The following is a 27,733-nucleotide window of genomic DNA, read 5'->3' on the forward strand; positions in this document are numbered from 1 at the left end:
TATAGAAAATAAATATCAAGAAGGTGGCAAAATATTCTGGAGGTTGTTGAAGAAACTTAAGAATGGAATAAACAGTGCTGTAAACGGAATTAGAGATGATAAAAGTGACATGAAAACGGGAGAAAAAGATATCCTTGAAGTATGGAGTAATTACTTTGAAAAACTGCTAAATGAAACAAGCAGTGATGACAGCACAGTGGTAAAAAACACTGACCAGGCATGCAGTCAGGAATACATATCCATACTTGAAGTAGAAAAAGCCATCAAAGGCTTGAAATGTGGAAAGGCAGCAGGAGTAGATGATATTCGACCAGAAATGCTGAAGTATGGTGGTATAAGAGTATTACAGTGGCTGCACTGCATAGTTCAGAAAGCCTGGACAGAGGGACAAATTCCCGATGATTGGAGTAGAGCTCTCATAGTACCCATATATAAAAAGGGAAATAAAACTGCATGTGAGAATTACAGAGGTATTTCCCTACTGAGTGTTCCTGGCAAGATCTATGCAAGTATACTTGAGAAACGGTTGAGAAGAATTGTGGAAGAAAAGCTTGGTGAAGAACAAGCTGGATTCAGGCCAAATAGAGGCTGTCAGGATCAGATCTTCACTTTACGACAAATAGTCGAGAAAGCATGGAAATATAACAAAGATCTGTATTTAAGTTTTGTCGATCTGGAAAAGGCATATGACAAGGTGCCAAGAGAGAAGCTATTCAATACGCTGCAGTTATATGGTGTGAATGGGGCATTATACCAAGCAATACTTAGTCTTTATTTGAGTTGTAAGTCAGCAGTCAGAATTGAAGGAAGTACAGGAAGATGGTTTAATGTTAAATCTGGTGTGAGACAAGGATGTACATTATCCCCTCTGTTATTCATTATCTATATGGATCACATTATGAAGGAAAGTGGTATTAAACATGATATCAAAATTAGAGATGTTAATGTCAGCTCTTTGCTTTATGCGGATGATGTTATACTTCTAAATAAATCTGCTACAAGTCTGCAAGATTCTCTGACTAAATTGAATAGCTGTTTAACATATATGGTATGAGGGTCAGCAGGAAAAAGACAAAGACAATGAAAATAGGCAGAATCATTGAAAATGTCAACTGTGTTGTGAATGGAGAACCTGTGGAACAAGTAAAACATTTCAGCTATTTAGGCACAATTTTTACTGAAGATGGTAAATTAAATATAGAAATAGACAACAGAATCAGCAAAGCTGGTATGGTGGGAAGTCAATTGAATAAATTCATGTGGAATAAGAGAGAAATTAGTCGGAACACTAAATTAGCTGTATACAAGACAGTGTTCAAACCAGTTTTAACTTATGGATCTGAGAGCTGGGTCAGAAGTAAAACACTTGACTAAAGACTAGAGACCACAGATATGAGAGTACTGAGAAAGATTATAGGCGTGAACAGATGGCATCAATGGCAATATCATATTAAAAATGAGGATATTAGGAAAGAACTTGACATTGTCAGCATCCAGGAATGCGTTAGCAGAGCTAATCTCAGGTGGTATGGTCACTTAAATAGAATGGGCGAGGAAAGATTAGCAAAACAAGTGTTCTCTGCCAGGGTGGCAGCAAAACGACCCAGAGGAAGGCCAAGATATAGGTGGATTGATACGATACAAAGTGCTTTAGACGATAGAAATATAAGATCTGATAATGTTGGAGTCTTGACAAGTAACAGACTGATTTGGAGGAAAATTGTAGATAGGAAATTAATAATGATGTAATTTTTTTCATGTAGTACTGTCATATCCTGTACACCCCTTGAGGGTACATTGCAGGAATTTGATGATGATGATAAACTTTTGCTTATCAAATAACCAGTTGTCTGAAATTGCCATTCAATGCACCGCTTGTAACTACATACGAACCTAGGCATGGCGGGGGAGAGAGAAAAAGTTAAGTTATGAGATCAAGGTTACGACTGCATGATTATTTCACTTCTAGACTTATTTAGGAATTGCTTCTTGTTTTAAATTTCTTTATAAACAAAATGTCCTAAAATGTTTTAGGCTACTAAGAGGAGCAAGAGCTTAGATTTCTAGTACCAAAGTGACGATACGCAGAGAAAAGAGATAAGATATATAAAGGAAAGAAAAGTATAAGGGAAATATATATTTAAACAAGAATGGGACACAACACTGTTGTTTCAGGATGCCCAGTTTTAAATTTGGCCACTCAACTGGAAATTGTTGGATATGCTGGAACAGAGTCCCATGAAGTCTCATACAAAGTTTAGCAAATCTCAGTTGTAGACTTTTCTTGCAGCACGAAAACTTGATGGCCCACACCTTTGTGTCTTCAAAACCTCTTGTTGGATCCTATTTCGTCTTAACCTATACTTTGGATCCATCAATTTGTCACTATGACGTTCTTAAACAAAAAAAATAAGTTGCTAGTTGATTTCTAATCCAAATATAGAGAAAATTTTTATTTATTGACTGCTCCACTCTATATCTAAATTAGTCCAAGAATTAAAGTAAAACCAACTCTCAACTATTTCCCTTTTATGTGTTGTTATTATGTATACAGGCTGAGTTTATTTAACTTATTTAATTCACCCACTTTGCTTCGATTATTTTATGAACGGTGCAGTAAAAGAGATTCAGCAAAGTACAACTTTAGATCAACAAAACAAACATTTAATATAGGCTTACAAATTATACACTTTAGTTTAAATCACTGAATAAGGTATTACAAACATTTTAGCTCATCTGGTAATACAGGCATAATTTCAGGCAATGGTTAATCTGTTGTCTGAAATACAGCTTTCACAAAATTCAATTAACTATTTGAAAAGGTTCAATGTCATAAAGTTCCTTAGTAACCAACTACATTAATATCTCATAGTTACTTAAGTTTCAAATAGAATATACGGGCGGCAATGCTTCTTCACAAGTATACACTCTTAAATCCACACTCCAGCTATTTTAGGAAGAAACACACACGTCTCCGCATAGGAGTAACAAAGTTGGTTAATTCTTACTGGTAAATTTCCTTGTTCATCTACTTATATATGGACACCTTTTATAACTGTATTCACTTAAAACAATTAACAGAACTCATTAAAAACAAATCCTCTTAGTAATAACTGAATAAATTAATGGTCGCAATTCACATAGTTAAAGGTTCTTGCTTGGAGCGCTTATACTATCTTTGACATCACTTGACCAATTCAGTATTCTACTAATAATTCATGAACTAAGGTAACATTCAGTAATTCTTTAACTTGAAGTTTTTATGCACCGTTGCCTATTCTTCCAGCATTTAATTAATACAGTTAACTAAAGGCAGAAATTGTAGCAGAAATTGCTCTAGCGAATTTGTTTGTTAGTATTACTTCAGGACTGAAGGCAATTATATAACCAGTGAGAATTTATCTGCTTAGTAGTGTAAGATAAGATAGCGTTATTGCAAGGCAAAAGTTAAATGTGCATATTGTTGCTTACTGTCTAAACCTGTCTGTTGTATAGCATTGTAGGTCATTTCCAATATATGAATTAAGTGTAGCCACAATTATTACCATAGTCTGTGTATGTAGTGAAAATTTGTTTAGACAAATTTTTGCCACAACAAGTATCTGATTTTGAGAATGAAAACAGAAGCCTGACAATGGAAAAAAGGAGTAAAAGTCTCAGAGATCTTTTACTTTTAGCCACAACAGAATTTTTGAGAAAATTTTGTTCCGGCTCCAGGTTCGAGTATGTCCTGTCGATTCTAAGTCAAGGGACCCATTCCAGCCTACAGACACCTGAAAATATTAGGTGGGGTTGTTTAAGCAGTGAAAGAAGTGAGTTCTGGACTTCCAGTCGCCAAGATGCCTGATGATCGCTGCCAGTAGAAGTGCCCCAGTAGATGTCATAAAAAGAAACCCATGTGTGAAAAGCAATAACACAATTAGATGATAAAGATCTCAAGGATCTACTGATGTGGACTAGATGTCTAAATACCAAGTAAAGCCTTCTACATATAGTTAACTAAAGGCAGAAATTGTAGCAGAAATTGCTTTAGCGAATTTGTTTGTTAATATTACTTCAGGACTGAAGGCAATTAGCTAACCAGTGAGAATTTATCTGCTTAGTAGTGTAAGATAAGATAGCGTTATTGCAAGGCAAAAGTTAAATGTGCATATTGTTACTTATTGTCTAAACCTGCCTGTTGTACAGCATTGTAGGTCATTTCCAATATATGAATTAAGTGTAGCCACAATTATTACCATAGTCTGTGTATGTAGTGAACATTTGTTTAGACAAATTTTTGCCACAACAAGTATCTGATCTTGAGAATGAAAACAGAAGCCTGACATTGGAAAAAAGGAGTAAAAGTCTCTGAGATCTTCACACTTGGCATTATTGTAGTCCCAAAAGACAAAGGCTGTGAATTGCTGAGAGTGACAGGGGTGACATATTCCACTAGAGATAAAACTCAGGGGAGACTGATATGAATTACTAAGAAATGTAAACTTGATAGTGTACCAGGAAAGAGAACTGATTAAGAAAAGATCCAAATCTGAAGAGGACTATCAGGATTCTGGTCAGTAGATAAACAATTTGCTTTAGGTTATTGTTTACAGCAAATATCTCAATATCTCTTCCAGCTGGGTCAGCAAAATTTGAAAAAAGGAAGCCAGTAGGAGTTGTACACATTAAAGTCACCGAAGAAGATGACTTCACTATTAGGGTAGTTAGATGCAAGAAATCAAACTTCAAAGACTTAAGTCAAAGAGGCCAAAATAATTTTAAGAATTGAGAGTGATAGAGACAGCTAATGAGTGATATATATCAGGCAAAGAAAATTTTAAACTAGAGAGGGTCAAAACAAAGGGAGATTCAAGATTAGGCATCCTCTGGCAAAGAATATCAGATCAAATCTGATATGGCAGAAGGAATCATATAAGATGTAGTTTGGACAGTTAAGATGTTACTGTTTCAGTCAATAACAAGAGATCAGGTTTGGATATCTGCAAGTGACCGTGCATTTAGATTGGTGTTTATGCTGTGAATGTGGTGGAGCGAACGTGAAAAAGATTTTTAAGGTTTTTTTTTTTTTTTAAGTTAAAATTTTCTGGGAGTTTTTTTTTATTTTAACCACAGTAAACCTAGATACACCTATATTTATATAAGTTTACTACCATGTTAGTTTTTCAGAGGTGATGAGAAGTGAGCACAAGAAGACACTCAAACATGCCTTCCATACAGACAGCATCCAGTCTCCATGTGGTTAGTGACTATATGCATTGTTAGATTGTGATAGAGTAGAAATTTATGTATTCCTGTCTTATCACAGTCTAACACGCTTTTTCCAAACAAAAGAATGAGATAAATACAGTAAATTGCCTCTAAGTGTAGAATAAGTATTATGTATATATAAATCAAGTATGTTCTGTTATGAAAAGGTTAATTAAGTATGTATTTTGTGCCATTTGCGAACATGTTTAATTTAGTATTGAAAATGTAAAGCATTACCAGAGCTTTAGAAATTAACCTGTGTAAAAGAATTATAAGATGTGAGCACAAATCCGACAGTTGGAGGGGTGTCAAGTTCAAAGGTCGTAACGTGATGGAGCGACTAGCACTTCCGCGTACGTGCGATTAGCAAGGCAGACAATGGTTGCCATGATGTAAAAGTTTGCCAGATATCGAAGGGGGCGAGAAGCGCCGTGAAAAAGGAGGGAAATATAAGGGTCATGCGACCCTGAGACAAGGCTTTTTCTTCCCTGGATTTCCTGGTGTCCGTTTCGTGTGCGGTGGCATGGGGCGCGAGTCTCTTCGATGTCTCGAGTGGCCTAGATGTCGGAGGACGGCACTCGATAGGCAGTTACGGTCTTGGTGGCTGTATTCGCCATGAAAAGAAGTTTCCTGTGGACCTATGAAGCGCTAAAGATTCGAAAAGGGAAGATAAGTAAACTTTGTTTGTGTTATACTGAATAGGAATGAAAGATTTTGTGTCATGTTAACATGTTAAAAAAAGGACATTTGTGATTTAGGATAGGATTATATTGCTAGGACTTTAGAAGGATATTGAATTTATGTTGATTATCTGTCATTGTGTTTAAATTGCCTTTATATTGAGTGAAATTCAGGATATGTTTAAAGTGAAGAATTGGCATAATATTAAGAGATTGTGAAAGATATGAATGTTATCTTGTGTAGTCTGACAGAGCTACAGAGTTTTAGATCGATTGTGAAAATAGTACATGAATAATGCATTGGCGAAGGTTAATATAATTCATACTTTAGGAAGCTACTGTATGTTAATTTATATGTGTAACAGTAGTGTTTGAATTTTATATACCTTGTCTGAAATTCCCTTAAGATGGGATTTATTTTAGTGTTCTTATGTGTATCAACCTTTGAGTATAATAAACCTTGCTTTTGATTCTAACAAAGGCTTTCTGTGATTTCTGGAATCCGATGCACCGCTTATAAAGATTAATACGAACCTATGCGGGACAATAAAAGAGATATTTGAAAAGAGTAAATTTTGGTCACGTCTGCAGAGTTAATTGGTATCATTAAGTACTGTCCTGAGATTACCTCTTGGTTATTAATATTTAATAATCTAACAGCGCTAAGTGGCACAGCGAAACAAATAAATTTCTTGGCGTTTTAAGAGGGGTAAATCTCAGACACTCTGATACTCTGGTACTGCCTCGATCTCGAGGAAATTCCATTGTCCCTCAGAGGTACCACATGTTACCTGATAGAGTGTATCAAGGAGATATAGTAAAAGGTTAAGGTAGTTGTATTTGAGAAGAAAGGTTACAACATAAATAGCGCAGCCGATAAGGTTAACATAGAAGGACGTTTAAGTAGAAAAGGATTGAATAATAAAATACAAAGTTGTACAATAAAAGCACAAGAAAACGTCACAACATAAATCAGGCAGCCGGTAGAATATAAAGATAAGAATAAGGAAAAAGCTATCACAACAGCATGCATTCTCTTTCCAATGGTAAACTGTATATTTTGTATGTAACTCATGCTCAATACACAAATTTTGCCGTTTACAACTACCTTAATTTCTAAGAAGTTAATATGCTTTGGAAAAGAGAAACATTACAGATTCAATATTAGTTAAGTCCTGCTTCTTTTTTTTTTTTTTTGGCCACATACAATATAAATGCACATACAAGGTATTAAATTTTCAGATACATAAATATTGTTCCACTTTTGGTAACTGCAAAAATTATAATTAGTGAAATAAACATAATTATATTTCTCTTTCCCTTTTTTTGTTTATTTGAAGACCTAAGTGTTTTTAAAAAAAGTTGTCAATTTGTTGTGCTTCTTAATTAAAAATTCAGACTTTTTTAAGAAAACATTTCAACTTCATAGCACATTTTACTTTAAATATATCCCCCTCCCTCTCACCTGAAAGTTAGGCTGTTTGTAATTGTAGCTGAAACAACTAAAGCCATGAGGTCAGTTTATTTGAGCATGTTAATTGTGTGTGTTCTTGAGGATGAAAAACAAGTTTTCAGTGGAAAAACCCTGCCAAATCCATACTAAATTTTTTTCAGGTAAAGTCTTTAAAAAGATTTTTCCATATCTTCTTTCAAAAAACAGGGAAATCATTATCTAAGTGAGGCTAAGAAGGAGTCACATCCCTAAAAGTGACTTTTTTTTCATAATCCTTTATTGCACCATTTGAACATCATTAACTCAAAACACCATGAGTAAACTTTACACACACACACACACACACACACACACACACACACACACACACACACACACACACACACACACACACGGGGGTGCTTAAGGGTCAAAGCTGTATAACTGAGATGAGACTGACACATAGCCTTTAAAGGAATGCGGAGAACCGACCAGGGCTTCTGACCTAATGTCCAATCCTCACCTTCTTGTGGTGCACCCTGTTGGGTACCTACCTGGATACTGAACAAATGAGGATGGGCTGCCAATTTGGGATTTAGCCGACCAAATTGTATTCTTATTGGCTTAAACCAATATATAAAATGATGGTATAACATGACAAAATTTCATGTCAACTGGGACGTCGCCCGGTTAAACAAGCCCCCCGCCCCCACACACACACTCGTTGTTTTCGCCAGAGAACCAGGGCGAACAGCGAAAAGTCAGCTACTGGAACAAATCTGAAAACACACCCCAACTCAACATCACCAGAGTTAAAGATCGGTACTATCAACATAAGAAGCCTGAATGGCAAAGAAATGAAGCTAGCTGAGAAATTAGATAAGTACCAGATCGACATAATATAATAGGGGTGACTGAAACAAAAAAGACAAAAACTGGTGAGATCTATCTGAGCAATAAATACAAAATGTTATATTCAGGCGATGACAATAATGGAAAAGAAGGAGTAGCCATAGTATTCAACACAAAATACAAGGCTAATCTTCTTGAATGGCAGGCAGTCTCAAGTAGAGTGATGTGGACAAATATCAGAATGGGGAATTGGACAATAAGACTTATTTGTGCCTATGGTCTCACAGAAGGTTCTACTAAGGTAGAAGTGGAGGAATTTTTTGATGGTTTAGAGAAAGCAACTGATACAATGGAAAAGGAAAAGTTGGTCCTTCTTGGGGATCTAAATGGCAGAGTAGGAAATGATTGTCAGACATACAAAAATATTTTGGGAAAATTTGGAGAAAAGAGCAAAGCTAATAATAATGGAAAATACCTGTTGGATTTCTGCTCAGGACATGGACTGGTTATTACTAACACCATGTTCCAACATAAAAATGTGCACAAATTCACATGGAGAGAAGAGGCTCGGAATAAGAAAAGTCTCATTGACTATGTTATTGTTGATAGTGATGTTTTCTCCCTGGTGCAGGACACCAGAGTGTACAAAGGATTTGAAATTGGAAGTGATCACTATTTAGTCTTGAGCAGGATAAAATTGAATTTCACATCGAAAAGAATAACATGTAAGAAAGTTTTAAACCGAATAAAAGTTGAGAAGCTCTCAGATGTGAACTGTAGACTAAAATACACAAAGATTATTGAAGAAAAAATGAAAGAGTTTGAGAACAGGAATCAAACCTTGGAGATTCAGTGGCAAGCCTTGAAGAAAAATCTGATTGATTCAGCCAGAGAGGCATATGGTGAGGTTGTCTGCAAGGATAGAAAAATCAGAACTCCATGATGGACACAGGAAGTTAAAGAGGCAGTGAAGGAAAAGAAGAAAGCATATCAAAAGTTCCTGGCAAATAAGTCAGCTTGTGCTCTTAGAGAATATAGAAACAAATGTAAGAAAGTGAAACACTGTGTAAAACTAGCTAAACAAAAGTCATGGGAGGACTTTGGCAAGAACATACAAAATAAATATCAAGAAGGTGATAAGATATTCTGAAGATTGTTGAAGAAGTTTAAAAAATGGAGGAAAGAGTGCTGTAAAAGGAAATAGAGATGATAAAGGTGACATGAAAACAGGAGAAAAAGATATCCTTGAAGTATGGAGTAATTACTTTGAAAAAATGTCTAAACGAAACAAGCAGTGATAGCACAGTGTTACAAAACACTCAACCAGCATACAGCCAGGAATACATATCCATACTTGAAGTAGAAAAAGCCATCAAAGGCTTAAAATGTGGAAAGGCAGCTGGAGTAGATGATATTTGACCAGAAATGTTGAAGTATGGTGATATAAAAGTCTTACAGTGGCTGCACTGTATAATTCAGAAAGCCTGGACAGAGGGACAAATTCCTGATGATTGGAATAGAGCTCTAATAGTACCCATATATAAAAAAGGAAATAAAACGATATGCGAGAATTACAGAGGTATTTCCCTACTGAGCGTTCCTGGCAAGATCTATGCAAGTATACTTGAGAAACGGTTAAGAAGAATCGTGGAAGGAAAGCTTGGTGAAGAACAGAGCTGGATTCAGGCCAAATAGAGGTAGTCAAGATCAGATCTTCACTTTACGACAAATAGTTGAGAAAGCATGGGAATATAACAAAAATCTGTATTTAAGTTTTGTCGATCTGGAAAAGGCATATGACAAGGTGCCAAGAGAGAAGCTATTCAATACACTACAGTTATGGAGCATTATATCAAGCAATTCTTAGTCTTTATTTCAGTTGTAAATCAGCAGTTAGAATTGAAGGAAGTACAGGAAGATGGTTTAATGTTAAATCTGGTGTGAGACAAGAATGTACATTATCCCCTCTGTTATTCATTATCTATATGGATCACATTATGAAGGAAAGTGGTATTAAACGTGATATCAAAATTGGAGATGTTAATGTCAGCTCTTTGCTTTATGCAGACGATGTTATACTTCTAAATAAATCTGCTACAAGTTTTCAAGATTCCCTTACTAAATTGAATGACTGTTGTAATAGGTATGGTATGAAGGTCAGCAATAAAAAGACAAAGATAATGAAAATAGGTAGAATCATTGAAAATGTCAACTGTGTTGTGAACGGAGAACCTGTGGAACAAGTAAAACATTTCAGCTACTTAGGCATGATTTTTACTGAAGATGGTAAATTAAATATGGAAATAGACAACAGAATCAACAAAGCTGGCATGGTAGGAAGTCAATTGAATAAATTCATATGGAATAAGAGAGAAATTAGTCGGAAAACTAAATTAGCTGTATACAAGACAGTGTTCAAACGAGTTTTAACTTATGGATCTGAGAGCTGGGTCAGAAGTAAAACACTTGACCAAAGACTAGAGACTGCAGATATGAGAGTCCTGAGAAAGATTAAAGTGGTGAACAGATGGCATCAATGGCAATATCATATTACAAACGAGGATATTAGGAAAGAACTTGACATTGTCAGCATTCAGGAATGCGTTAGCAGAACTAATCTCAGGTGGTATGGTCACTTAAATAGAATGGACAAGGAAAGATTATTAGCAAAACAAGTGTTCTCTGCCAGGTTTGCAGGAAAACGACTCAGAGGAAGACCAAGAAATAGGTGGATTGATACGGTACAAAGTGCCTTAGACGATAGAAATATAAGATCTGATAATATTGGAGTCTTGACAAGTAACAGACTGATTTGGAGTAAAATTGTACATAGGAAGTTATTAAATCTTATCCTACACACCCCTTGAGAGTACAAATCAGGAATTTGATGATGATATATATATATATCATCTGATAATAAAATATAAGATCTGATAATATTGGAGTCTTGACAAGTAACAGACTGATTTGGAGTAAAATTGTACATAGGAAGTTATTAAATCTTATCCTACACACCCCTTGAGAGTACAAATCAGGAATTTGATGATGATATATATATATATCATCTGATAATAAAATATAAGATCTGATAATATTGGAGTCTTGACAAGTAACAGACTGATTTGGAGTAAAATTGTACATAGGAAGTTATTAAATCTTATCCTACACACCCCTTGAGAGTACAAATCAGGAATTTGATGATGATATATATATATATATATCATCTGATAATAAAATATAAGATCTGATAATATTGGAGTCTTGACAAGTAACAGACTGATTTGGAGTAAAATTGTACATAGGAAGTTATTAAATCTTATCCTACACACCCCTTGAGAGTACAAATCAGGAATTTGATGATGATGATATAAAGACCAGAATCATGACATTCAATACTGGATTTCTTACAAGCAAAGCAATGAGAAGAACAGAGCAAAAGTAATCTTTTTGAAAATACTGCTATTTCTCCAATTAGCAAAACAGTGTAGCAGAAAACTAAAATTTCAAATTTCTACACTACATGCTTGACTTTTACAATAGCAAACTCACAGGGACCACTGGAAAGTTTTAGTTGATAATTTTAAGTGAATTTTCTTTTAGCACAGAATTGCATCCATGTGGCTTTGTATTTAGTCAGTTCAATAAACATTCAAAATTTATATAACTATCAGACACTATCCAGTTGTATAATCCTCCCACAAGAACCTTACCTGGATTGACTAAAACATGCTGGTATGATGTATTTACATACACTGTACTGCTGTAACTAATATTGTATTCTATTGTCTTTAACAGCACACAGGTCATGTGATAGTTACTTAATTTGTTAAGGCAGTTACTATATTTAGACAGAGGATGTCATAAGGTCACATGTGATACCAAGTTGCACTTTGGAATGCAAAATGGAATCAGAGCAGAATGCCAAGTACAAAATCTAAATATATAAAACATATTTAATTAAGATGAATAGGATGCATCAATATTTAAATATATGACAAAATATATAAAAAGGACTGGTACTTCTTTAACAGTGCTGTTTTCAGATGTATTTACTCTAAAAGGAAGGTTACCACAGAATTAAATTTCCATGATAATGGTGTGAGAATTGATGGAGTAGAAAAATTGCATTGTGTGTATGTAACAGCCACCTACACACCAGCAAAAAGGCAAACACAAGTGGATTGTAAGTAGACTCCAACAGTCCCAACTGTGTGTTCTCTATGGGTGTGATGAATGGAATATTGCAGATGGCATTACCGAAAATCTCCCAGATTTTTGGTAATGTGATACAGCCAGATTTTTTAGGTTTAGAGAATGTTGTAGTGCTGTGGTGGATTCTAGAAATAGTCTCTCTGATTTATACCTGTTTCTGTATAATAGGGAGGTTCCCCTTTCCTTCACTGGATCTGGTGATCTGTATCCATGGCAGTCTGCCATTCTGAAATGGCTATAGTGCAGATGATGGACACAGTTTTTGCGTTCTTCTAGATGTGTATTAGCTGTTCTGCCAGTTTGTCATTTTGTGACCTTCAGCAAGATTCTATCACCACACCAAGAGAGGATGTGGTCAAAGATAAGTATTAGCTTACTAATCTAATTAACTAAATAAATCTAGAAGTGTTTTCCCCATTAAACATCCAGGTGAATGATCTAAACATCAATATCAGATTAGTGAACCCCAAAAAAGTTTTGATGACGAAGATGCCCTGGTGACCAAGTCAAAATAATGGCAAATAAAAAGCAAAAGAAACTATGAAAATATAAAAACTGTATTCTCAGCAGCAAAGTTAAAGAATGGGTAAAATATTTTAATTATTCAGGCACAATTTCAGTGAAGATAAGGAATTAAATACATTCAAAATAAACAGCATAAATAAGGCAGTCATGGCAAGAAGAAAACAAAATAAATTCATAAGGAACAAGAAGCAAACAGCTATATAACAAGCTAAAATATATAAGTTATTTCAAATTATTTTAATACATGTATATGAGAGTTTAGTTTGTCTTTTATTTTTTTATGTTGCTCCCACCCATGAAAGGTTATTTGCAAACCTATAGTACATTTTGTGCTGCGAGTGAACTAATCTATTTTTAACAATTTTATATGCTTTTTTGTATTTTTAATCCGATATTTAAATAGTCCAGAAACCCTGCTCTAGAGACTAAGCATGCAAATTTTCAAGCCACTTCAGGCCTCCAATAAGTGGGGTAATGGTCTCACACAGGGTGATGAAATTCATCTCTCATCTAAAATTAGGTGGGAGATGAGTTAGAAATAAGAGTTAAGACTGGCAACCATAGATTTCTGAGTTAACTCAGAAATCTATGGTTGAACTATATTAAAAATGAAATAATATGAAAAACAAACTGAATACGAATTCAACAATAGGGACTGATGGGATATCAGCACAGGTGCTAAGAGTGTTCAGCTGAATTGGCAATTCCTTTGACAAGGCTATATAATTTGAGTCCCAGAACAGGGAAGATTCTGCAGGAGCGGAAAGAATGTATGGTAATCCCATTACATAAAAGTGGTACAAAGACCAATGTATCCAACTATCAACCAATCAGTATCACAGGAGTGGTGGTGGAAGTTTTGGAAACATTGGTTAGGGCTCACATTCAGAAATGGGTTGACAGTGAATTTCTACTTTGCAATGCATGGGTTTGCTAAGTAAACGTCACGTTGTAGCAACTTGCTCACATTCTATAATAATGTTACCATTGAATATAACAAGGGGAATGGATACACCATACTTTTGGATTTTGCTAAGACTTTTGACAGAATACAACATGGAAGACTGTTGCATAAATTGGAGAAAATGGAATTGGATTATAAATTATTAGTGCAGATAAGAGGATGGCTGATTGACAGATATCAAAAAGTGGTATATGGAAGATGCGAGTCTGCAAGATTAAGATGATGTACTACAAGGATCAATCCTTCGTCCACTGTTATTCAATCTGTATATTAATAACATTGCATAGGATTTGATATGAGACATATAGCTATTTGCTGATGATACAAAGATAGGTAGGGTAATCAGGAGTGCTGCTGATATGCAGTGTTTGCAGAATGATTTGAATAGGCTGGAATTGTGGGCATGAGAAAATAGATGTCAATTCAATGTCAGTAAATTTAAAGTCATGCAGCTTGGTGTGATTATCTAATCATGCCAATGTCGTATTACGTAGGCTGCTCAATAAGTTATAAGACTATATTTATACAGAAAACAGATTACCTTTAATCGTCATCATTTACATGGTCTTTTTTGAAGTAATAACTACCGCAAGATGCGAAACATTTTTCCCAACGTTGCATCCACTTCTTAAACACACGTGAAAGTCCGCTTTTTGAGGGTTCTTTCAAAATTGCCTCTGCAGCTTTTACACATGCTTTGTTGCGTGTGTAAAAGAACTCAAGAAACCACTAGGAGGCCGCCGTTTCGGCGGCCTCCTAGTGGTTTCTTGAGCTGAGGAAACAGTCCGAAATCGCACGGTGCAAGATCAGGACTGTATGGAGGGTGTGGTAGGATATCTATGTTGTTCTTTTGCAAAACGTCCACTACACAACCAGCAATATGTGGCCTTGCATTATCGTGGTGCAATAAGAAGCCATTCTTCAGCAATGGACGCTTACTTTTGACGTGCTGTACCATTGTCCGTAAAACATCAGCATTGTACGAGCCATTTACAGTATTCCCGGGTTCTACAGCGTGTTGGTAAACAATGCCTTCGTAGTCAAAAAACATTATGGTCATAACTTTACCAGCCGATTTTACAGTTTTTGCTTTCTTGCGGGTAGACGAAGATGGATGCTTCCATTCATTGCTTTGTTGTTTCATTGTGGGGGTCATAGTGATACAACCAAGCTTCATCTGCTGTAATGATGCGTTTTAAGAAGTTGTTGCCTTCTTGTTCCAGTCTTTCTTTCCATTCTGTGCACACATCCACTTGATGCTGCATTTGCTCCTGTGTCAAGAGTTTGGGAATCCATCGGGCGCAAACACGTTTCAGTCCCAAAGGTTCAGCCATGATTGAGTGAACACTTCCCACAGAAATATTCAGGACAACATGCAGCTGCCGTACTGTAATTCTGCGATCCTCCTTGATGATGATCGCTGTTGTGTTGATCGTCTCTGTGATGGACATTGAAGGTCTTCCCTCACGTTCAAGATCTTCCACATTTTGCCTTCCTTAAAAGTTTTATGCCAGCGAAAAACACTTGCCCTCGACATTGCTTCATCGTGGAAAGCTTCGCGTATCATGTTAAAAGTGTCCGATGCCGATTTTTGCAAACGCACACAAAATTTAATCACATAATGCTGTTCCAAGGACGCTTCCATTTCGATGACTGCTCGCAGTTTGTAGGCACGCCGAAACAAGCTTGTTTAGTCACGTGACACTCTGGCACATCAGCCCGTATACACCATCTATCAACCTCTTTTGTTAATACAGACAGCAACATTTCTTTATTCCACAGAAATTAATATTGTGATGAGTGGTTTTGCGACAGTAAAATTAGTCTTATTACTTATTGAACAGCCCTCGTATATTGGTGGAATTATGCTAGAAGAAACTGATCAAGATAGGGATCTTGGCAGATAGGAAGTTGAAGTTCAGAGGCCATGTAGCCGCTGATAATTGCAATGCCAAAATGAATTTTCATATAGATAATTATGTCATTTTGCCTCTTTACAAGGCCTTGAATGAATGAATGCTGCTAAGAAGGGGTGAGGGGGTAATTTTTTTCTAAGAGTGGTGTAAGATTGGAATGGTTTGCCATTGCATGTTGTGTGTGTATGAGAACAAGTATGATAGCAAGTGCATATAGTACGTGGCCTCCCTCAATAAGTTCTTGACTTCCTGGAGGTCTCTCTTAATAATAATAATACAAAAAAGAACTTGATATTATTAATATTCAAGAATGAATAAGTAGCACTAAACTAAGATGGTAATGGCTAATTAAACAGAACAAGAGATTAAAGATTAACAAAAACTGACAATAGAAGAGACCCAGAAGAAGACCAAAATACAGATGAATTTATTCCTTTATATAGTTAGGAGTGCTCTCTAAGAGGAAACTGAAAAGTAATAGCTAATAAAATCAGTCATGAAACATCATAATATCTGCCATGAAGGTATATATCAAAAATGATGATATATGTATTTCTGCATTTAAAAGATACCTGCAATAACTTTATAATTCATACTTTATCAAGAAATAAATAAAAAAAAAAGGAATGAATTTATAAAAGTAAATGTAATTACCAACATCATATACAAAAATTTTAAGAAGCAAATTGAATACTACAACTATTTTACCTCTACAGTATGCCTTCAATTGATCTCTCCAACCACATTCTACAAGTCTGGTTCGTAATAATTCCTTTAGCCTGAAAAAAAAAAAGTACATAATTATTAAAATACCCCTCTGGAGTCAAAATACTTATTATGGAAGATTCTAGACAGTACCGTATCTTTCATGTTGCATCTTGAACTCATTCACAACCTCCACACATTCAAAACAACTTTGGCATTACATTCAACTCACTACTTTCCATATAAAAAATTATTTCTTCATTATGGGAATCCCACTCAAATGTTTCTAACCTTTTTTACTTTAAATTAAAGATGCCAAGAACTTAAATTCTTGGTTTAATCCTATATCCAAGTGTAAGCAAACAGTTATTGAAATTTGTGGAAATCCCATGTTCAAATTTCCAGCTATAGAAATTTGAATATGGAAATACACTTTCCTACCTTTGTTCTCGGAAATTTTATAATGTTATAAAAATAACATTCTAAAAATAAAATGTTTTTAATTTTTACATTATATTTATAATATAAAAATAAATTACAGAAATCTTATATTTCTTATTTAATTACTTATAAAAACTTTCCAGTGTTGTTATTGCTTACCTTTCACGCTCACCACTTTCAATAAGTTTCTGATTGATGGCAGACTTCAGTTGTGAATCCTTACCCTTCCACTCTGGTGTCCTAAAAAAAAAGAAAAACCTTTCTTATAATATCTAAAATCAGAATATGAAACGTAATAAAGAGTAATAAGAAAAATAAACTTTAAGAAATTATCAAATAAATTTTATATTTATAAAATACAGATGTGTGTCTATATGAACATTTTCATTAAAAAAAGATATACACACACGCTTAAGATTGTGATACTGTTCAACATCTTCCCTTGCAAGTACTAATGTCATCCTTTTTTCTCCTTCATCCAGTCTCCCAAGGATTTATATTACTTTAATTGGATGCATTTTTCCCCAGATCATTAAAATGATATCATCAGGACACTAAGTGAAGTACAGTATGAACTGTCTTAGTCAATTATCATCCCCACTTTCATGATGTTGCTTGTTTCCACATGGGTTCTCATGCAGTGAAATATCTCCAATGTGCTCATTTGGAGAACTATGGTTGATATCACATTTTGTCTCCAAAATAGGGGACAGCAACTTCTATCTCTAACTCTTCCAGATGGATCATGAATGATACTTCTCAGGAAAAAATGTCCAACATACCATGAAGACTTAGAACCTGCTCCATCCACAGGTTACAGTAATAAAGCAGTTCTACAGACTAGCTGCCAGCCATATTTATAAAATATAGATGTGTGTGTGTCTATATGAACATTTTCATTAAAAAAAGACACACACTTATGATTGTGATACTATTTAACATCAACCCTTCCAAGCACTGTCATCCTTTTTTTCTTCCTTCATCCAGTCTCCCAAGGATTTATCTTACTTTAATATAATATACCATCAAGCCAATATAATATACCATTTAATATAAGATACCATCAAGTCCGCATTATACCAATTATAATGTGAGCTTGATGGTATCCTTTATCCAAGTGTTAGCAAACAAAGTTTGTGGCTGAAGTACTTTCAGGACTGAGGCAACTCGTGGTAAAGGTGGTATAAGTTCTCCACTTGCCTTAGTATCTCCCATAATGCAAAGCACACCTCCTTGCAGACATGTATAATGCTCTGCATTAAGGGAAGGGCCACTACCCAGACCGGTTTTGACCTTTGTTGAGGTGCTGTTTAAGTAAAGACCTCTCTAAAAATTTGGCGGTCCCCCAGACCACTCCCTACGAGTGACAGCCCAACTCAGTGGTGGCTCCACTAAGTGACAGGCTCACCCCACCACCATCAAGCAGAGCCATAATCTTAGTGGTGGTGGCCCCACTCAGAGACAGGCAAAAACCTACTCCCGAGCAGAGCCATAATCTCAGCAGTGACCCTACTCAGAGACAGGCAAAAACCTATCCCCAAGCAAAGCCTCCACTTCTGCACAAAAATATATCAGTGCGAACCAGACCTAGAGGTGGTGATACTAAGGCGGAAGTAATGGAGAAGTCATATTTACCTATATGAGTTGCCAAAGGGTGTCACACCCTATTATTAAAATTCTCTGGATTAGAGATAAACTTATGGAAGTTTTTTCACCTGACTATGCTACTAATTATATATTGGGTTTTATCCTTTATCCAAGTGTTAGCAAACAAAGTTTGCGCCTGAAGTACTTTCAGAACTGAGACAACTCATAATAAAAGTTCTCATCACTTGCCTTAGTAAATCCTTCCCTTAATGCATAGCATTATACATGTCTGCAAGGAGATGTGCTTTGCATTATGGGAGATACTAAGGCAAGTGATGAGAACTTATACCACCTTTACCATGAGTTGCCTCAGTCCTGAAAGTACTTCAGGCACAAACTTTGTTTGCTAACACTTGGATAAAGGATAAAACCCAATATATAATTAGTAGCATAGTCAAGTGAAAAAAACCCAGAGATTCAATGCTCTCTATAGGGTATCATGTCTATGTGTATCCTCTCACTACACATTTATGCTCTTTATTGGCTGAGCAGTTAGCATATCTGCTCTCCAGCCAAAAGGCTGCAGGTTCAAATCCTGCTGTGGGCATGGATGTTTGTGATGGTGTTTGGAAATACTAGTGGTGGTGGACAGTAGATGGCGTAGGTGTAGTTGCAGTTAGTTGTAGTTGATGGATTGAGTGGTGGAGACACAGAGATGTAGAGTAGGTGTCCTCCCTTGATGAGTCTTTGGACTCCCTAGAGGTGTCGCATAATAATAATAATTATAATAATTTACCTTTCTAGCATAAGAATAAAAAAGAAAACAAACAATTATAGGTGCCAAAAATTACTACCACTTCAGACATCCAAGACTCAGCCTTAAACTGTAGTTTTAACAAAAATCCTTCATCCTGACAGTACACTGCTCTTTACGATTTCTTCTGCACAGATGCCACAAAACATAAGTATCACCTGAATGCTAAATCATTCATAATCCATCTGGAGGGGTTAGAGAAAGAACTTGCTGTCCCCTATTTTGGAGACAAAGGGTTTTTGCAACAGTTTTTTTTTTTATTTGGCTCCAAATTCTAAAATAACCCCTAAGCTCCAAATTCTTATATTTGAAGCTTCACTTTCTACAGTTCAAGTAAGCAAACAGTGATATCATCTTCCTTAGTTACATCAATATTTACAACTCCAGCTGGCTTCTTTTTTTCTAATTCCCCTGACCAAGCAAGAAGAAATTATGAGATATTTGCTGTGAGCAATTGATTTAATGCAAATCATTCATCTACCCACCCAGAATACATTTCCAATTTCCCAACTTTTACCCTTCCTTTTCAGGATCAGATTCTATTCTCCTGATCTAAAAATCTGCTCTGAGAAAGTTACAGAAATTGTAGTTGGAATGAAGGCTCTCATTTCCAACTCTATTCACAATTACCACCCACCCACTACACCAGCCTTGGGTTTGAAACACAAGCCAGTCCCAAGTGAAAAAAAAACAGCACACTGCAAATACCTTGAGACAAAATTCCATTTTTCATCGACAGTAAACAATGCAAAGCTGACTCTGTAAGGATGAAGAAAACTCTGCCTGAGTACAAATGGGAGCACTGCCTTCCTATGCAATATCCCATGGAGGCAACTTTTGACTTAGTGGATAGCATCCTCCTGTTCCTCCCAGTCGACATGGATGGCTGTGAATATGTGAATGTTTCTAGAACAAATTTATGTCATCGTCTAGTGAGACACCCTAACTCCTTTCTTATATAATGTCCTGAGATGATTTGAAAAAGAAAAAAAAATTCCATGTTTGGTCTCTACAGCAGGATTTCAGATTATCTAATTCTTGGCCAACCCATGGTAATAATATGATATAGATTTACAACCTTTTGTGGATAGGAATGAACTAAAACAATTCTATCTTCCTCTCTCTTTCATCCAAATAGCATAATCCTTCACACTCTTCATACTACTTTCAAGGATAACTACTTGTTCTATTTCCATTTCTATCTCCATTAGAGAAAAAAAAAAAATCTATTCTACATAAAAACCAGTACAAACTCCCTTATCAACAAACATCTCTCCAATATCCACTTGACATCACTTTAGTCAAACTGCTCTGGACAATTTCCAAAATCTCTTCATGGATCTACAAAGGTCCGTGTTTGATCTCTAAATCAGAGTTTCTAGAATACCTAACCCTTAATCCACACAATACTGATATTAATGTACTATAGGTTTACAAACTTTTTATCAGTGGGATTCATAAATAAATAAAACCAGCAGCCTCATCAAAGGTTGCACAGTGAAGCCATAACACTTTTTTTTTTAATTTCTAAATATCAGTGCCCTCCTCATTAATGCCATAATCCATTGTGTAATCCTCACAATGGATTCTGGCAATGTTAAGCCCCCAAATTTCAGGTCCCTGACCCATTATTAATCTCAAAATGCTCTCATCTCCTTCAAGACAGGAGAACTAATAGGAGTAACTGGAAGAAGTAGGTCTTTCTCTGTCAATTGCCATGACTTAGTTTTAGATTTCCTCTTTTCCTTTTAGGAACCATGTCAGTCACCCTTGGAAATGCTCCTCCTCTGTCCATTCTAGTACATAGTCAATCCACCTCCTTCTATCCCTTTTTATTTCAATAGCAAGACTTTTTTTTTTTACTTTGTCTGCCTTTACTCATTTGTACTTATCGTTTATATGGATTACATAGTTACCATTAGAATCACCTTAACAGTATCTGAAGCTCTTTTTTTTGCCAGAAAAAAAGAGCTTCAGCTCTTTTTTTCTGGCAAAAAAAAAAGTAGAAATTTATGGCAAAAGTAGGCAATTGATAGAGCCTCTTCTACTAATGGCACACACGCAAAAAGTTAAGCAAGTTTGAGCACAGTTAGTAGTTGGAAGGGGTTATTCGTTCGATGCTGTTGGTACACTGCTCCCTTGATGAGTCTTTGGATTCCCTGGAGGTGTTACATAATAATAATAAAATCTCATATAATACAATAACAATGCCTTTAATGCACAAGTGAAAATCCTTATTGATTTTAGGTATTTGGGCGATTTCCATATATGAAAGGATAATTCTGAAAATAATGGCTGCAAGCACAGTCATTGCAGTATGAGTGGACTTGGAACATGTCTAGTCTAGTTATGTTTCGTCATCTCATCACTAGAATTGCGTAAACAGTAATGTACAATTATTGTCAATTTTCATGTTACTTCACAAAATGCTTTTATAAGTCTATGAAGCACATAAAACAATACTCACAAATCAAATATTTGATTCACAAAAATGCGAATGCTATTAAAATTTACAGTTCATTACAAAGTTTTTATCATGAAGCAACTGTAGAAGTGAGTATTATACACTGCTGGGTATAAAGAACAAGAAATAGCAATGGCAGAGTTAATGTTAATGACTGATCAGGAAGGGAAAAAACCATAAATGATGATTGCCATTAGCAGAAAGCTGAACAGTTCAAAGGTAAATAAACTAGTACAAAAGTTAGGGATTACTAGCACTGAAATGGAACATTAGATTAGCAAGTCAACTGAATTATTAAAAAACTAGGCTACAATAAAGTATAGCTTCAGTTGCTATCAAAGAGAATGGATTTGAAAATCTGTAGAACATTTTCCCCACAACCCAGTTTTGGCTCTATTAGACCACTGTCCTCAACGGAAGACACATCAAGGGTATCCATTTTGAAAATGATGAACTGGTCAAAGCAGAGGTGAGAAAATGGGTTCCATTTTCTAAACTTGAAAGCTCTGAAAAACGTGGAGAAAATGCATTGAAAAGGACAGAGATTATGCTGAGAAATAGAGTATGAAAATAATTAGAAACTTTCAACTCTTCTGGGTGCCTGTGTAATCTTGCAGAAATGGCATCTGCATCCATAATACTAGGCAATGGATGCAGATGGAATTAGGCTGCCTGAAGAAAGACCATTATAGGTTTGATTTAGGTTTAGACCATTATAGCTAACCCAAGTTAGTTGATACCTGACACAGCAAGAAGGGATTTTCTCCCAGAAACAAATGCTATATCAAAAAAACATCCCTCACTACTACAGACAATAATACGAGTGTCAAAGTTTAGGGCTACAAAATGGCACCAATCTGCAGTACTCTTCCTGAAAAGATTTGATGATATCATGACAAGAATAGAGATGGAAAGGTGTGATATATTTTGAAAATAGAAAGGGTAAAAAGGAAAGTGGAGTGCTAATGATAATAGAAAAAGAGTTATGTCAAAACAAGATAGAGGTGCAAAAGGAAAATAGTACTAGTAGTTTTGAGGAAGCATAGTGTGAGATAGAAGTGAATAGAATAAAATACTATTCTATTTTATAATAGAATAGTATTATATTCTATTATAAATAGAATATATTTATAATAGATTCTATTATAAATATATTCTATATATTTATAATAGAATATATTTCCAGGAGTACAGTTCCATCAATGTGGTACACAGCTTGTAATCTATTTATTCCAAAATGCATAAATTTACATTTCTTCACATTAAGCTGATACCCATCATCTCATGCCTATACTGACAGCCTATTTAAATCACCCTATGAATGTTCTCCACATTTCCTTCATTAACTATTATCCAACCCAATTTTGCATTATCAGCAAGTAATTAATTTAAACCTTTAAATTATTTGCTATGTACAAATTACACAGTAGTAATCCAAGCACCAAAGCCCTGTGGCACACCACTAGTCACCTGCTTTCTCCTGGATTTTGCTCTTCCATATAGTACTGTTTTGATATCAGTCCATCAGCCACCCTCGTATCCATATCACCATTTTGATATCCTTCCCCATTTGTTCTAATTTCATAAAAGAATTCCATAAGGTATGCTGTCAAATGCCTTTGCAAAATCCAGCAGTATCATTATGTAGCCATTTCCTTTATCTACTGCAGCTGTCACTATTATAAAAAATTAGTAAATTAATGAGGCATGATTGACCCTTATGCTGTAGTTCAGAGTATTCTTATCGACCTATTCCTGAATTCTCACTCTGAACAACTTTTCTAATACTTTTACCATTCCTGAAAATATACTGATTGGTCTATAATTTGCTACTGCAGTTCTTAGAGTTTCCTTTATGCAAATGAATTATTTTGCCCTCTTTCCACCCCCTCTGGACTCTGCAGAGGCAAGACAAACAGCCTAGTTAGAGGCACTGGATTTTATTCACAGGAATAAATGGATTTTATTCCTGTGAATAAAAATGAATCATTTGTTTTATAAGTAAAGGTTTGCATCTGGTGATCTCCAACAAAATAAAAGTACAATCAAGATTTATTACCATGTGAAAAAAAAAAAATGCATATTGATCATAACAATCATTATAACAAGCACAAATTGTGCAGGATGATTTGCTCACTTAGCTCTCTATCAATGCACAATTCGTGCCCTGCTTAGATCAACTATCAGATCGACATTATTCATTCAGAGGATATGCCACTTCCATATAGTCATTTATTTATTACCAATGGATACAGGCATTCTTTATTATTGACTATTTATATTTTTGCAAACATTTCTTTTCTTCTCCTCATAAGTTTTAAATTAAGTGCACTGATGCAAACAATCAATGTTTGTGTCATCGAAATTCATCATCCACACACACCATACCACAATTGTAAATTAACTCATTTGTCTCTAATGAAAGTATTTCTATTTGTGCCTATTCTTTCCCTCACTTAAGTGCCAACATTCTCAAATGGTTTACATCTCATTAACATCAGTTCATATATTTACACCTTTCAGTAATTTTACATCTTAATCAGATATTCTAGTAGGAAGAGAACGAAGGTAAACAAAAAGAAAAATCTTGATGGTAAAAAGAAGGTGACCTCCAGGTCTAAGGATGCTATTTTAGATGTTGGTAAGACTGATTGTGCACAAAGAATTACAGAGTCAACGTCTAGCAATGCAAAGGACTGTAGCGAATGTAAACAAAATTTCACAAATGGAGTAACTGTTAGTGCATCTCTTTTTTCTCATCCACCAGTAATCAAGGATATGGTGTTTAGAAACAACGTTAAATGCTATGTTTGTTTAATGTATGCCTCAGGCTTTCAGAAAAACGTGGTATGAGGTTAAGGAGGATTTATATATATGTGGGAAATGTAAACTAATTGAAGAAATGATATGTGAAAACATAAGCCAGAATGTGCACGTAAATGTGAATGATCCTGTGATGAGTGAAGAACAGAAGTGTGGTAATGAGATTTTAGGGAGATTTAGGGTGCTCTGGAGTTCACCGCAGACGACACAGAGTGAGGTTGGGGTGTTGGATAAGAGAATGGAAAGGAAGAGATTAGTAGAGATGGATAGAGAGAGAGAAAGGTTAAGGTGATGGGAGAGGTTAAGAAAATAATAATAGGGGATTCAATGATTCGTAGAATAAAAACCGGAGATGTCTTTAAAGAATGTTGGCTGGGAGGTACGGCAGCGTGTGTAACTAGAGCTGTAAAGAGAACTGATAGTGTAGATGAAATGATTTTAATAGTTAGGATGAATGATTTGGGAAACAACGTAAATCGTGTGGCAAGTGATTTAAGGGAGATGTTAGAGATTGCTAGGTTTAAGAGTAAGAGTGTTAGGATTGTCAGTATTCATCATACATTGATGATGAATGAAATGTTAGCTAGGATGTGTAGGAAAAGAGGGGTGGAATATGTGGATATATAGGAGGAGTTTTATGGGAGAAAATAATTATATGCCGAAGATGGTCTGCATTTCAATAAGTACGGGAGTAAGCTTTTACAGATACTGTTTAATGAACATATGTTGGTTTTAGACCAGAGAAACGAGGGTTATTAGAAGGGGAGGGTGTAAGGATGGTTGTCAGAAATAATGACAGGAAGATAGAGTTAGCTGTAAATAGTACTAAGGTCAATAATAACTTGATATAGGGAATCATTGTACTCAGAATTTTAACGGCATTCAGAGTGGGCTAATTCGCACACCATGTGATTATGGGGGGAAAGGAGTATTGCAGTTTATGTATACTAATGCCCAAAGTATTTGGAATAAGTGTGATGAATTTTTGTCATTACTTAGTTCTACTTGGCCAAAAATTATAGGAATTAATGAGACTTGGTTAACTAAAATGATTTAGTCATAGGGATAGAATGTAAGGGATATAGTATCTTCAGAAAGGATAGAGAGGACAGAATAGGGGGGGGAGGAGGTTTACTAATGATAAACAAAGTGTTAAAGCCAAAAATGGTAGAAGTGGCTCAAGGTGACAGGCATGTAGAGGGTAGTTCATTTGAGGCCGTTTGGTGTGAGATAGAAATCAACAGAATGAAATATGTTGCATAACCTCTTAAGAATTTAACAGTAAAGACAAATGGGATATCAGGGAGAAGAGCTACATTCAGGGAACAGTTTGCCTTTTGAAGTAGTGAGTGCATCTCGTGGGAATGAGTTTAAGAGAAAGTATGACAACTGGTGGGGTGATGTATTCTTGAATGAGTCCTGGACTCCCTCGTGATGATGATGATAACAAAATTAACAAACCTGTATTTTTAATTGAATGCGAGTATATTGTGGCTTGCAGGGATGTAAAATGTGATTTTTATTTGCTAAAGAGGAGAGGATGTTATGTCAGAGATGGTGAGTGCTTCGTGAATCTGCTTAAGGTGAGATAAGTAGTATGTGCATAATAGTTTGTATAGGTATGCCACAATGGAGTCTTTGAACTCCATGGAGATGACAAGTTAATAAGAACAAAATCTCACGTAAAATGTTACTAAAATCTTTAAGTAAATTACATTAATTAAACATGAAATCTAAATATGTAATGCGTGTTTTTCAATGTTTAACACCGATTGCCTTCCGCTATCCCCCCCCCCCTCTCTCTCTCTCTCCTAATATTGAAAATAAATAAATAGGTCCTACTTTAATTAGTCTGGATCCATTGCAATTAAAGTAGTACCTATTTATTTAAAGGAAAAGCATCATTCTTATCAATGCGATTTTTAAACAAAAATATTTGCGAGTTATTGACCGGCATTTTCGTTCTGTATTATATCGAACAGCGATAAAATTCAAATAACAATGCATACAGAAACATTTATGAAACAGAATTCGAAAAAGACAAATTTTGGTTTCGGCGCAAAATGTTCTGTAATATTCCAGTGGCAAGCAATTAAAAATTCGAAATTGCTAAGAGAATGGTCTACTCAGCACTGATACCTAAATAACTTTCGCATAATATTCCATATATTACATACATATTGCTAAAACTTACTCAGTCATATTTTGTGAGCTGTTCTTTTACGACACTTCGTTCCACCTAATGACAGCCTCGAACGTCAATTTTAAATGAATACACCATTCACAAACGCATGAACGAAAATTTCCCTATATTAGTAAACACGTAACACATATCCCTGCATAACTGTGGTATAAGATGAATAAAGGAGAGGTAACACTAAAAATTAAATGAATATATATGAAAAGTATTGAACCGAAAATACTTCACGCTTGGTAGACAAAAAAAAAAAAAAAAAAAAAAACAGTCATCCCTCGACTTACGTCGGGGTTAAGTTCCATCTGGTAGGACGTAAGTAGGTCGGACGTAAGTCGATACATTAAATCAACAGAGTTATAGAGGTTAGGAACTTAACCGTAAAACGTATACTGCCACTTTAATTTTTAAACCTTATTATAAAACTGTACTGTGTGTTACTGCCACTGTAAAACAGGAAAATAATCACCCAAATCTTCCTCCACAATCACATCTTCATTACCTTCCCTATGTGAGCGATCAGGCTGTGGCTCTTCTGGTGTAACTTTTGGTATTTTTTTTACGAAAATACCAATATGCTTTGCTTATTCCTCTTCTTCTTTTCATAATAAATTTGTTAATAGCAAGCAAACGCATCACGTGCTTTCGTTTTTATTATTAAGTAGCGTTCAACATTGGGGTCCATGTCTTCAGTCATTTTGAAAACATCGCTGACTGCAGAGAACATTTCTGCAAGATCCTTCACTGTGAATTGTTTAACTACCTCTTCTTGTTTCTCTTTTCCTCTTCCTTTTCTCGTTCTTCCTCTTCCTTTTCTCGTTCTTCCTCTTCTGCAACACGTTGTTCCTCCAACTGGACCAATTCTTCGTTGGTC

General features: G+C 35.4%; 1 protein-coding gene across 1 annotated transcript in view; it reads right to left on the reverse strand.

The window, feature by feature from the left end:
* The window catches only part of LOC150100905 (transcription and mRNA export factor ENY2-like), a 56,881-nt gene extending 29,876 nt beyond the window's left edge, over window positions 1-27,005 (reverse strand). Inside the window, exons 1-3 of the mRNA XM_090401767.1 lie at window positions 26,860-27,005; window positions 17,137-17,217; window positions 16,540-16,610 (exon numbers count right to left, since the gene is read on the reverse strand). Of these exons, the coding sequence (XP_090257893.1) occupies window positions 16,540-16,610; window positions 17,137-17,217; window positions 26,860-26,867 (160 nt within the window). The 5' untranslated portion in view covers window positions 26,868-27,005. The remainder of the gene's footprint in view (window positions 1-16,539; window positions 16,611-17,136; window positions 17,218-26,859) is intronic.
* Window positions 27,006-27,733: the final 728 nt, after the last annotated feature.

This window comes from Typopeltis vanoorti, chromosome 12, assembly GCF_054136105.1.
Source record: "Typopeltis vanoorti isolate ZY-2024b chromosome 12, IOZ_Tvanoo_1.0, whole genome shotgun sequence".
Taxonomy (NCBI): Eukaryota; Metazoa; Arthropoda; class Arachnida; order Uropygi; family Thelyphonidae; genus Typopeltis; species Typopeltis vanoorti.